The sequence below is a fragment of the Aquila chrysaetos genome, chromosome 12, assembly GCF_900496995.4.
Source record: "Aquila chrysaetos chrysaetos chromosome 12, bAquChr1.4, whole genome shotgun sequence".
Classification (NCBI taxonomy): domain Eukaryota; kingdom Metazoa; phylum Chordata; class Aves; order Accipitriformes; family Accipitridae; genus Aquila; species Aquila chrysaetos.
This window is the reverse complement of record NC_044015.1, coordinates 41251107-41264998: the sequence shown is the minus strand read 5'-3', so window position 1 is coordinate 41264998 and position 13892 is coordinate 41251107. Positions and strand designations below refer to the sequence as shown.

Below are 13892 nucleotides of genomic sequence, written 5' to 3'. Positions count from 1 at the left end.
GAGCTTAGAAGAGCTGACACTCACCTGCCCATGTGACAGAGAGGGAACAAGAGTCCGGCCGGAAATTATTTACACACAGGAGGGAAATTACTCATCCCTGTATACGGCAACCAGGTCAAACAGCAAATGTGTAATGCTTTTGTCTGGACCTCTGGCCGCTCGAAGGGAATGGATGTGACACTCATGTGCTACTGCGGATTTTTAAAAAAATTAGATTAATCTCATCACCCGTGTTTGAGAAGCTAGAAGAAATATTTGTAAATACCCAGCCCTCTCTTCCTGACACGGATACCTCACTCCTGTATTGCACAGAGACACCTAACCACCAAGCAGACAAAACTCCCAGAGTTTGGATTTTGCCTGAGCAAAGGCTCAGGCAGAGCGAGGCTCAGAGGGTGCGATCCCGAGTGTCCCGGGACAGCGGTCGGTACCAAACCTGGACACCCCCTGCTCACTCCTGAGATGGGCAGGGAAGCAGATCTCTGGCACACGAGCACCTTGTAACTCGCTGAAGGTTAATTTTTCATTGCTCTGTTTTTTTTCCCCAAACTACATTTGGAAAACCTGCTGATTCTGGAGTGCTGGAGCATTTCTTTTGTTGTTTCTTAAAAAGTTTGCAAGTCAAAAGAGTTAAAATTCATTAATTTATAGGAGCAGTAACCTGATCATTTATCTGTGCTTTCCTGATGTTACATCACTTACAGAAAGGACTGTGTCAAACAAATTTGCCGCTGTCCTTGTTACTTCATAATTTCTATCAATTTTCCTTTTTAAGCACTCACATGAAGGATGATGGCGAGGTGCATTTAAATGTTTAAAGAAAAAATAAGCCCATTTCACACTAAGCAGTACTAAAGGAGGAAGTCTGCAGATGTATTTCAGTGCCTGAAGAAAAGTGGAATGGTTGCAGTCAACTATCAGTCATTAAAAAAATCAAATGCTTTTGCAACTCTTTCTAGTTCTTGTTTCCTAAAACAATATAGTTTTTAATGTGCTAGAAACTATTTTTAATGAGATACAAAGTACTATTTGTTTTTTGGTTTAGTTTTTGTTTTGTTTTGTTTTCCCTTCAGCTTATTTTTTCAACCAAAAAGTAAACACACGGTTATGAAATCCCCAATTTCACATCAAAGGAGAGTTGATTTATACATATGTTCAAAGGAAGACTTTAAAGGAGTAACATCATGACCAACTTGTTGGCCTTATGTTATTAGAATAATTTAAAAATCCACAATGTAAATGTTGATAAATAAATAGCACGTTGCCATAAATCAGCATGTGGCTGCTCATGAAAGCAATAACATATATCTGATGTAGACAGAACAATATTCACATTTTACCAGTAAAGTTTAGCATTTCTGAAAGCGGCAGAACCTCCCTTGGGTGGGACATATTTAAGCAACACGGGGCTTAAAATTGATGAAGTGGAACCTGAAGCAGGAGTGTTATCACCCGTACATTTCCAGCTCATTTCCAGACAAATGAGACTTGAAATATGCAAATTGCATTAAAATGCTGGAAAGGAAAAACTCCCTATAGGATCCTGCCCAAGGAAAGCACTGTGAATTAGCACGGCTTAGAAACGATACTGAATTTCCTTATTTAAAAGCAGGCTCGGGGCATGTTACTCACTGCTGGGAACTGGTAAGGCAGAAGAAAACCCCCCTCTGCCGGATGCTGGGGAATTGGTAAGGTCATGGAGAAACCACCCCGTTTACTTTCCTGAAAATGAATGTGTCATGTGTTTATAAGGTGTGCCTGCCTGAGTTTTTGTTGGCACATGGAGAAAATGCCTGCCATACCCTGCAGGGCCAAATCTGCTTACCAACTCCTCGGTCGGGGCAGTCCTGCAGCATCTATGGCCGATGAATTCCAGTCTCGGTGTATCCAATACCATTGTGTTTGGTACCCAACAGCCCTTGGTTTAGATTTACATTTGTTTGGATTGATACGAAATACCAGGACTGAGAGAGTTTAAGATTTCACGCTGCGTTGTGTGACAAAGCACATATTGTCTGTCTCCTTGGGCGGAAAAAACGCAGCAGTGGGGTATGGCCCAGTCTGCAGCTTGAACTGAAGCTTTGGGTTCCTTTGGAAGAGGCTCAGGTTGGTTTTTGCTTCATCCAAAATGCTCTTCCTATATTTAAGAATATCTCTTCTAGCCAGTTAATACATACAACTGTATCTTGAGTCTATGTGTCAGCTTACTAGGTTTTGTATGGATTTCTTCACCAGAAAGTACCAACATGCACACAGCAAGAGCTCTCAACCAGACAGAAGCACAGCAGCGATCCCCTGGGAACTGCACTCCCTCTCCGTCATTGAAAGGTGCATTTTATAACATAAAACAAATTGCACGGTAAGGAGGAAGGACCACACAAATGGCACGTTACAGGCAAGGGGTAACTCCCAAGACTAGTACCACCTTTTCCAGAGCAGCTGAGCACAGCAAGGTGAGCATTCATACCAGTTTTTCATCCCAGCGCTGCTTTTACTCTTCACTCAAACGAGAGGCGAGTCAATAAAACCAGAAAGAAGCAAAAACATTTGTTCTGCAAAATAATTTTTATACAGTTTTACCACGTGGAAAAATGTTTGCCATGTTAACTGCAAAAGGAAAATGAGGAAGAAGAGATGATGAGTACCAGCCCGAGCTGAAGGCTAAGAAGCAACAGCAAAATTAAAACCTACAGCAGCTTGTTTGTTGACATAAAGTTGATTAAAGAAAGACCTGATGCAACTGACAACATCTGTGGCCTCGAGAGCAGATAGCGCTCCAGAAGGCTGCAGATCTCAGACCAAAATCTTCTGTCAGTCACACCCATGCAAACCGCACTGATGAAGTCTCGAGTGCCAAAGGAAGCCAAACGACTACGTAAAGAGAGCCCACAAACCAGAGAGCCTCCCCAGCCGCTCGTCCCTGCCAGGGCAGGCAGGGAGCAGGCAGAGGCATCCCTGCACCTGTGGGGCTTGGGGGTGAACCATAAGGAGATGCTGGACATTTGGATGAAATATGCCTGGACTATATTCTCAATCTTCAGAAAAAAAATAAAAAATAAACAACTGAGAGGGAAAAGCATTTGTCATTTAACAAGAGAGCAATGCAATTAAACATGGGATTTTGTTAATCGTATGAAGCAGCAATTTAAATTTAATTTAAATTTGAGTCAGGCTCTGCAGTCATCATTTAGGCAAATCCAGCTGGGGTTTTACCTGAGTAGGAGAACAAGCTTTGGAAAATTCAAATAACTTTGTGCCCTTAGATGACTTTTCCAAGATGCCCATGACGAGAAAACTCTGGCAACTTTTAATCAAGAGAAGTCCGTTTGCTTCAGAAAACACAGGATAAAGAGTAAATTCTGGGAAGAAGTCAGTGTAGCTCTACAAAACAGTATCCCCCCCCAAAAAGGTGGCAGTTGGTCTTGCCAAAATGAAAATGAGCCTAATGCAAGCACCAAAACCATACGGAAGGCACTAATTAATGTAAATATATTTAAATGAAAAATCCTTCTCACATAGAGATAGGCAAATGATTTGCAGAATAATTTTTATGTGGCATTTGCCCAGCTGTGCTAAACCAGCAGCAAGGTGAGGCACTTCTCGTTTGTTTGCCTGAAACACAGAGCAAAGGCTTTAATCAGAGGAATCTCTCCCTCTAAGAGCTCTGATGGATGAGCCTTCACACCAATACATCTCCACAACATGTTCTGGCTTTGATAACACAACATCTTTCAATTAAGTTTCATTTAGTGCAAAGATTTTGATCACCAGCTGCCCCACCGAAAGCAGTTGCTCTGCAACTGGGTAAAAACCGAGATGTTCAGAGTCGGGCTGCAGAAACTGGTCCAGTCCACAAAATCAGGGTCAGGATTAGGATTGCTCAGAGGATTAAATCCTACTTTGAAATCCTTCACAGCTCACCCTCATCCTAAGTGATGCTTCTCCTCCGAGATTTCATGCATCTCCAGTATCCTCACTTCACTTCCAGAGAGGTCACTGCTCTGAACAGTTAGTCACTCTCTAGTCCTGCCCTCAAATCATGATTCATTTTGAACCTGCCTTTGAGCTATTATTTATTTAAGCCCCACCCTAATGTGCTATAACGTAAAAGTCTGAGAATGCAGAACTTTAAAACCCATCACATCCTAGTACAAGCAGAAATGTTTAAAGGACATGCTAGAAGGTCCTGGGCACCGTCACGTCCCACAGGATGGCAGCTCCCCAGAAAGGCTCCTGGGAAGGTGGATTTGAACCAAAATTCAAACCCCAAAGTCTTCATCTCTGCTGTGGCTATCTAGTCGTGCAGCAGCAGCATGTAGGGTATGCGTGGCCGCGGGATCTCCTTCATATCGGCTCTTCCCACCCGTTTACCGCAACGGTCCCAGAAGACGAGAAAGCATCTGCCACTCAAAGTCACTTTGTTCTAGGAGGATATCTCGAACGGTGGCACTGGCTCCTGGCTCCTAATACTGTACCGACACTTTTCACAGGCAATGGTGCAGCTTTCCAATATTCCAGTTTTTAAATATTTGAATCAGTTTAACTAAGATATCTGGAAACTGACAGCCCAGAGGGCTCGCAAGACCAAAGTATTAGATTGTTAAATAAGCCCATGTAAGGCCTTACTATTCCACCCCCCTCTTATGACATAATTGAGATAATCAGAATAATTTATTTTAGAGGCCAAAGAGCAAGGGAGGAGGAACCCTGGAAGTCCATTTGACAGTGATGAGAACTGATACGCAGGAGCTGACTCGGACCCAGCTTGCCAAGCATTGAACATCCACAAGGAGCTTTGAGGGGTTTCACAGCGTGGGGCAGAGCCACTGTTCAGAGCTGGCTCCTCCTCACCCAGCAGGCTTCACTGGAACCTCATGTTCACCACTCCCAAGTGTCTCTGTTAAACAGTCTGGCTCCTGCATCGTGCACAGCTTTGCCTTAAGGAATACAGCGCCCTGTCCTCTAGAACAAGGACATCCTCAACACAAATGAAAAGCCATCAGATAAACCAAAGATGGAGTGAATATTCCCAACCTCAGATAGAACAGCTCCTACTGCAGTTCTCATGGAGCATAATGATCGTCTAGTGTCCCGCTCTGCAGACAGCAGCTGTACGACTAAGAAACGGTTAACCGCCGCAGAGCATGCCGACGTCAAACCTGACACGAAGTCAAACCTGACATGGGCAATGTGTGTTAGGGCTCTGCAGGGACCAGTTCTGCGGGGACTGCTGCAGAGCAATGCCAGGGGCTGCTCCAACTGACACATCACACTCCAGAGAGCTCTCCCGGTCACGGATCCCTGTTTCTGTAACGCAAGTCCCCGGGCGAGGGGAATACCGGTATGCGGCGGGGGAACCGCGTGCGGAGCTCAGTGATTCATCCCGGCTTGTAAAAACAGGAGACGTGGAAGTCTCTTTGTTTCGCTGGCTGCTGCACAAGCGAACAAGCCTCTCTTTGTGCAGTGCTTGGCTATTTTAAAGCATATTAAACAAAGGAAGTTACAGCAAAAGCAAGCGAACGACTAAACAGCCCGGCACCACTTAAGGGAAACATCACGTACGAAGAGGACAACATTTGGGACTGACGGACTGGCAGAAGACAGGCGAGCGAGCGTGGAGGCTGTGCAGCCCGGCACATACGCTGCTGGCACTTGGCCCCGTGCCATGCTCGACCTCCACCATGGACCTCAGGAGTTTACATTAGTGTCCAGATGTTTATTTAGCCACTGTCTCCTGAAAGCTAGGTGCGGCCTTGCTCCTCTTTTCTGACCGAAATGCCCTTTGAAATACAAGCAAAACGAAATCAGTTATGTTTATCTTAGTGGCTTCTGGCTCACAAGCAACGAAGATAGGAGTGCAGAGCCCCGCCGTGCTGCTGCCCTGAGCCACTGGCTGAAAACGGCCTTGGGTGGCAAGATTTGAGTTCAGCACTTGGGAGTAACGGAGATGTCTTTTAAAGAGTTGAAGCAAAAGAGTTTAAGGATTTACTCTGAGGTGTTTGTAGCTGCACAGGCAGTGCTGGCAGGGATGGGTCCCCCAGGGAAGAGTACGGGGAGAGAAGCGGGTTTTGAAAGTTGCGAGAGCACAAGGCAGGCACCCCGATGACAACACTTCTGTCTACTCAAAATTAGAATATCCCCACAGACCACAAATTACGTTATCTGTCCATTTACTTACACGATGGACTACAAAAACCTCTAAATAAGACTGGTCTAATTTAAAGAGATGGAAAGGTGCTGCTTAGGTCCATTCAGATATATTCATTTTACGTGTGATCTGGGCTGTATCATGCACGGACAGGCAGGTAGCTCTTGAGAAATACTACATTTTTTCCATCCCTCATTTCTATGATATTACAGCCCCGTAAAAACTTGCAGTCAGCAAGGCCAGCATTGCAGCTGGCAAGAATACTTGCTCCTTTTTATGATTCAGAGGATGCACTGAGCATGTCCTCCCCCCAGATCCCAAATGCTATATTAGGTAATAGAGCCAAGGGGGTCCTGCGCTTCCGTCTGCAGGACAAGCGAGGCTGCGGACAGCTGCCTAATGCCAAACGCAACATTACAGGGTGGCCACCAAGAGAGAAAATACCCCTTCTTTATCAGCAGGCCCATGACTCACAAATCCTTCTGAGACACAGCAGTTGCCTGAGCTGGAAGTTGGACAGGGTCATAAATGCAGGAAAAAAAGAATATATATGTTACAATGATGTAAATATGTGTGGTCTGCTTCTACAGGCAGCACCGAGTGCCTACAGAGCCTTTTACAGGTAATTTTGTTTCATTGCAAAGCTGCAGTGCCATACTCCGCTCACAGCAAAAGATTAGTTCAATGTTAGCAAAATATATTCCCTTCATGTCAGTTGCATTTCCTGCAACCAGGTAGTTTTCCAGGTAGTTTTTTTCTCTAATGTAGAAAGTTAAGGGCACTTAGTAGAAGCTCACAGCTGGAGCGCAAGGGACTCGGGCTGGTTCGTGGATCAGGCACTGCTCTGGTAATGCATTAGGACTCACGGACACTGACAACGCACCCGGGAAACAGAGTTCCCCTCTTTGCCAGTTTTATGTCCGACCCCGCTCGTGGGACTGTAGGGTCCCACTGTGCAATCGGCACTGCTCCCTTGGCTCACACTGATGTCAGTGCAATCAGGCTCGTTAGCTCACAGTAAGATTAGCTGCTCATTTCCTCACTTCTCCTGTAATTAACTCACATCTTAAAAAAGTATACGCACATGTTTTAACTGATGTTTTCCGAAAACCATCAGCTTAAAGCCAGGATGCTGTCCTGCATGGCGCTTCCCCCCAGCGATTCCTTTTTGGTGCAGGACTTCTGAGAATCACCCCGCGAACACGTATGCCGAGATCCTCCCTCTCTCTCTGCTGTTGTTGCAACTCTGGATTTTCTAAACTACGTCTGTCAGGAAGGAGACAGGAAATTCGAGTCACACTTGCAACAGCTGTGCCATGCCTACTATCAGTCTCAAATGACGTAGTTTGGCTTGGGTGGCGCGGGGCCAGGAACTTGGCGAGAGCGGAGGTCAGGAAGATAGGTCACTGTTTATACTGCTCTTGCACTTGGGAGCATGCTGAGTCTATTTGCTTTCTTCCTATCTATACTGTTTCTCTTTCCGTTTTTCTTTAATAACGTAGAGCCCAAGCATCCTGTTTTCAAAACATCTGACTGTTTTGCTATTTACCGGTGACAAATTTAAATGCCTTTGACCGAAGCAGGCAGTTGAGTGGGATACGTGGCGAATGGCAAAACCTGACCAATTAAGGACCGTTGCAGCCTCCTCCTGAAGATGCACGTTTCCAACACAACGGCTTCTCACACTCTAAGATCACTCTGGAGATTGTACGTCTGAACCCGAAAGCCACAAACCCCCAAAACTAATTTGTGTCAGTATTTACTGCTGATGAGGAAAGGAAAGCGAGGTGTGAGGCCATTTTATGCCTTTCTTTCACAGATGAAAGCAATACTGGAAGTTGACCAAAAAACGCAGACATTTCAGAAACCGGTTGTGAAAGAACAACGTTTCGGGAACCTTTTTGCTCGACCCAGCTGCAAGCCATTTGCACGCAGAGGGAGCACAATTTGTAATTACTATAATAAGCAATATAGTTAGTCTTTCACCTTCACAAGTCCAGATTTGGCACTCAGTGGAAAAAAAAAATCTCAAAACGAAGGGCATCAGCGTCCACATTGGCCATGCAGCCTTCTCTGCAGCCTAAACCTTTCTCAACTCTCACCCTGGCTTCCCTCGACACAAACTCAAAAAACATAAAATATGCCTTTCTTGAAAGCTCGGTCTATAAAACTTTTATTGCTTCCTTTGCCCCTGCACGTCGTGGTAATCACTAACAGAGGAGGAAGCTGAAATAACACGGGATTTCTTTGCTCAACTTTTTTCCATAAAATCAGTTTATGATTCAGCATGTCTGATTTCATTAATTTCCGATTAGGAAAAAAATAATAACATCAAGTTGGTGCAGTACAACTCAGAACCGGGTTTAACGGCGACAGCTGGTCAAAGGCACAGATGCAGCGGACACAGCCCTCACCCCAAAGACGGAGCAAGCTCAGCCTGGGACTATATGACCTGCTCCATCGGACAACACACGGCTGTAAACACCGCCTTCAAACCTGGGTGCAAAAAATGCGCTTGAAAAAAACAAGGCACGGGGATGGGGAGCAGCCAGCCTGTCCCGGAGGTGCGAAGGCTCTGCTGGCAGCCAAGCGCTGCCCCGGGCAGCGGCTGGATCAGAGCAGGGAGGTGGCTCCGGGCCCCGGGGGAGGGAGCGCCTTCCATCCGGCACCAGCCACTCCGGCCGGCAAGTTACGGTCTGGCTTGGGGAGATGCTGAAGCGAAATTCATCTGCGATGCTGTGGCTCGGCAGGACGGGGGCTGGGGAGCTGGTTCCAGCACCGGGAATGGGGGCGAGGCGGGGAGGAACATCAGCTTCCACAAGTTGCCCAGAGAAGGGCGTTCAGCCCTCGCGTTTCGCTTGCTTTCCTCTCCGCCGCTTCTCAGCGTTCTCCTGGGACTCTGCTCTCCCTCCTGCTTCTCTGACTTATAGCACAGCGTACTTTTCTTAGTTTATTTTAGCACCTTACTCCTCGCAGAAAAACGCAAAACTCCCCTTTCGCTCACGGCGCATTAAAAACTAAAAGAAAAAAAAAAACGTCCCGGGAGGCGGGCGAGCAGCTTCTCTCGGAGCTCATTCCCTATGCACCATCTTTGACTTCGCACCCTCATCATATGCTGGCAAGCGGTGCCGAGCCAGCCCACCACATTAAAAACAAAATTAAACGCTTACCGAAAGACAAAACAGCAATAAAATAACGTACCACAATGTTTAGAGTTTGCCATTATTACGGACAGACAACAATGAAGATAATTGACTTTTGAAGTGATAATTTGTTAAATGCGGGCGTTTTCAGAGTGTTTCTGGTAATATCGGTTCCGAAGGGACCGGCGCTAATTGAAACCTCTTCTACTTCTCAGAGAAGAGCCCGGCGGTAAGGATCGCTCTCCCCAAGCCGGCTGCGCCGGGCCACCTCCAGTCGTTTTCTGGCCGTGCCCCCCCCGGGGGAAACCCGCACCTCCTTCCCCGGCAGTAACTTGGGAGTTGCTCTCCTGTACAGACGCGCAGGAGAACCGGGCATCAGGCTGCCGTGCCGCGCTCCGCACCGCCGCGCTCCGCACCGCCGCGCTCCGCACCGCCGCGCTCCGCACCGCCGCGCTCCGCACCGCCGCGCTCCGCACCGCCCCGCCGCTCGGCTCACCTTGTTGGATGCCATCTCGCTGACGGAGCGGTAGGTCTGGATGGTCTCCAGCTGATCCAGGCACCAGTCGAGCTCCTCCAGCGTCTCCATGGCCAGCTTCTGGTAGGGCTCCTCTGCGAAGAGGCAGACGGACATGTAGTCGGGCTGGCGCGGCGGCAGCCTCTCCATGCCGGGGCCGCCCGAGCCGCCGCCAGCACCGCCGGAGGTGCCGCACCGCTCCCTCATCATGCGGCCGCCGCTGCGCTCCCCTCGCCGCCGGCGAGCAAATCCCCGCCCGCCGCTGGCACCCGGCACGGCCCCGGCCCCGGCCGCCCGCCCCGGCCCGCCCCGGCCCGCCCCGGCCCCGCAGCCCGCCCTGCCCCCGCGGGACGGGGAACCGGGCGCCCCCCGGGCAGGGCAGGGCAGGGCAGGGCAGGGCCGGGGCAGGCTGCGGCTCCGGGACCGCCGGCCCTTCCCGCCCCCCACACCCCCCCTGGGCCGCTGCGGGGGCCCGGGCCGCCCCCGCCGCTCCGCGCTGCCCGCGCCCGGGATGCTGGTCCTGCGCCAGCCCCGCTCCCCGCCCGCCCGGGCCCCTGCGCTCTGCCGGAGCCGGCTCCCCGGGCCTGCCCCCCAGCCCCGCTCCCCAACCCGGCCTGCTCCTGCCCCCCCAGCCCCGCTCCCCAGCCCAGCCAGCCCCGCTCCCTGCCGGTCCTGGCTCCCCAGCTCTGCTGGCCTTGTTCCCTACCAGCCTTGACCATCAGCTCCACCAGCCCTGCACCCCGGTGGTCCCGCTCTCCGGTGCAATCCGCCCGTGCTCCCCAGCAGGCCCTGCACCCCAGCCCTGCCAGCTGCCCTGCCAGCCCTACTCCCCAAGCCCGCCAGCCCCTGCTCCCACCGAGCTCTGCTCCTTGACCCTGCCAGCAGGACAACATGCTCCTGAGCGGCTCTCGGCATAAAAGTTAAGGTTTACATAAGCGGATACAGTGAATCATAAAATCTCCCCATGAATGTAACTGCTTCTCATAATACCAGTGACATATGCTTACCCCGTAAATCTGTCAAAGTTAATGGATTCAGCATTTCTAATGGCACTGGCTGAGCAGGTAACAGTGACATCACAGGTCAGGATTGCTATGATATACACTCAGCAAAGTTTCTGCTGTATAGCGCGTACGCTGTACACACATATGCCCCATACATGTGTATACCACTGCCCTCCCTATCAAACGCTCGCGGCCCCGGGGGAAGGAGCGGCACCTCGTGCCAGTATCTCCCCCTTCATTAGGATAGATCCTCTTCCTCATGCACCATATCCATAAAGCAATGAACATCATTAATAAGTATTGTGTAGAGACCGTATGTTCAATGTTTGAAGTTACGTGGCAGAAAATAAATGCTGCCAAAGAGTAATTCAGCAATAAACTCGCAGGGAGCACTTGGCACAGACACATTTTAAAGATTCAGTAAATCTGAATCTTTGTGGCATTGAAAGTTAATGTTTTTTCTGTGCTCACAGAGCTCCAAACATGGCAAGTAATCTTGTTCTTGCATACTTCTGTGATACATATATCCAAAAGCAGGTGGAAATAGCCAAAACACACAGAACTTGGGCATATTTTCCTTTCTAACATGCATATTCTCTATCAACCACTTCATCATGTAAATTGGTTGACCTGGAAGGGCTCAAATTCCTTGTAATAGAAAATGTTTGCATTGATAAAACTAACACGGGCTAAATCATGATTTTAGGAATAGGAAAAAAATCATCTCAGAAAAACTAAAGAGGAGCTGACCATATGTTTAAATAATGAAATGTGCTGTGTTACTGTAACGTGTTCCCCGGCTCTAAGACTTCTCAGTAAGCAGGACCATGACATACAACCACGGTGCGAGCTACGTGTGCAATCCTGTAGCAGGAGAAGGGATATGCTCACTGTGGCACTAACCCTAATTTAAGCCATTTGGGGATTTCCAGCCTTGCCCAGGGTCATGGTTGCAGGACCTGCTGCCCATATCGCTTCGCTTCAAGTCTTCACCTCCGAAAGAACCGTCAGGGCAATGCAAGACCAAGAACAGAAATCTATACTTGATACTGAAGGACTTATTTTCCCCAGAGCTGAGGAAGGGTCCAGGCTATTCCTTTACTTTGTAATCTGACTTTTGTGTAATAAAAGGAAAAAAAAAAACAACCAAAAAACAAGGAAAGATATTACATATTAAGGAGAACAATGCAAATGAGGGAACTTTGGGGATCAGGTATAGAGCAAGAGGGTTTGGTACTAGGCTACTGCCAGCTCTAAATTCTTTAAAATTTTATTTTTAGTTTTTAGTAGATGAGATAAAAATACAATCAATGTTTTATATATTCTAAATGTTTTTTAGAATTTTTAGCAAAGTATACCTGGACAGTTGTGCAAAACGATCCCTCCTTCCCACTGGTGTCTTGCAGCATGAGCTGCCTTTCTGCTTCATTTCAGTGAGGCTACCTGAAGGAAGCCCGTGAACAGTGGGGATCCCTTCAGGCTGAAGCCTGGTTTACTCATGTAAAAATACGACCATTATCACTTACTTAAGCCTTTTCAACAAAAACATTTAGAGGACAATAGATTAACGACTTAAATGCAGATGTTTTGAAAACTGCCACTTAAAATATCTCTAGTTATTTCAATGGCAAAGATACAGTAAAGTGATAGTAAACAGTTCTTGCTAAATATCATTTTAAGGAAAAAAAAGGTGAGTTCTGTTACTGTTCAAAAGCTGTTTAGCGCCCAGTCTAGAAGAAGTGTTTTTCCATGTAAAAGCACTGTTAACGTTTTCTTTCAGAACTTGCTTTTTCTGACACCGCACCAGCCTGCACATTTCCCCTGGCCTGCCCACAGCTCCAGCTGGGTCTTCAGACCCAGGGAAAAATGCATCACCTTAAGTGATTTCTTAAGTGAATTCTTCAGTGTCTTTTGGTTTTGACTAATCTAAATATTTTTTCACTCATTTTCTTAAGGAAATGAGTCTTGTGAAATGAGGCTCTGATGGTGTGCCTCCCTCCAGGTGTCTGCATGTCTTTCAGCTTCTCCACCTTCCTGCCCTTCTTCCTCAGTCATTTCTGAACCCACTGGTGAGTTTTAGCACAATTTGCTTAGCCACTAAGTACGTCAAAGATACCACATTCGTACAAGTTTAAAGAAATTAGACAGTCCAGTAGAGGAAAAGACACTATCTTCCTCAACAGAAGGAAGGCAGCCCGACCTCGACCCTTCTTAGAAACTCGGTAACTGTCTCCTAAGCCACTTTCCAAGTGACCCAGTCTGAGACCAATCAACCTGGAAACCCCAATTCATGATCAAACCAGCCCTCCTTGGGTACATGCAACTCTGCTAACTCCCTGTTTGTTAACTTCTTGTGACTATTTACGAATAAATGGTGAAAGCACTGGCTATGATTCCACAGATAAGGCTAAATTTGCACCAGGTGTTTTTGAAAAACAGCATGTAAAATTAAAATACATACTCCAAGTCCCTAATGAAATGTTGTAAGATACACAGCTCTCCAGAAATAACAGATACCACACCAATTAGAAGTTGCTTTTCTACGAATGTAGTAACTTTCTGTAGGAATGATCTTAAAAGGGAATAACATAAATTTTCTAACTTCCTTAATAGTTAATATTCATGGATATATACCACATTAATCATATCTGAATATTTTAAAATTAACAGTACTTTTTGATACTGATACGGGAAAACATACTTCAGAGCAGAACCCAACACAGACCCTACGAGAAGGAGCAGCTCCTCCCTTCTTGACGCACTTCGCCACCTTCCACCTTGCTCAGTGGTCCTGCAGCATCAGCCCCTGCAGACGGCACAGCCAGTGTTGCGTTCCATACAGCACGATACACGAGAGTATGGTACACTCTCGATAGCCCGTGATGCTTCAGTGCCAGCACTGCCTGCAGCAGCAGCAGTGTTTGCTTCTGCAAGAGGTGGCCGTGTGGGGCACAGGAGGGGACTGGAAGCAATGGTAGGCTTAAAAAATGCAAGCGGGGGAACAGAGGAACCCTGCAAAAGCAGGGGGAAAGAAAAAGAAGTGTCAGAGGAGAAAGATGAAGTGCATCGGGATTCTCTCACTG

General features: G+C 47.6%; 1 protein-coding gene and 1 long non-coding RNA gene across 6 annotated transcripts in view; both read right to left on the bottom strand.

Moving 5' to 3' along the window:
* The window catches only part of PDE4B (phosphodiesterase 4B), a 220742-nt gene that overhangs the window by 17599 nt on the left and 189251 nt on the right, over positions 1 to 13892 (bottom strand). For 3 of the 5 annotated variants that reach the window (XM_030032360.2, XM_030032362.2, XM_030032363.2), the window contains one exon: positions 9788 to 9900. In XM_030032360.2, the coding sequence (XP_029888220.1) occupies positions 9788 to 9900 (113 nt within the window). Of the gene's footprint in view, positions 1 to 7232; positions 7429 to 9787; positions 9932 to 13892 lie in introns of those variants that run through there. The other 2 variants (XM_030032365.2, XM_041127701.1) reach the window with 2 other exon arrangements.
* Positions 1046 to 7226, bottom strand: LOC121233690. Its single transcript, XR_005933652.1, has 2 exons — positions 3214 to 7226; positions 1046 to 2552 (listed from the first exon to the last, which is right to left on the bottom strand). It is a non-coding gene; the product is annotated as an uncharacterized LOC121233690 (long non-coding RNA).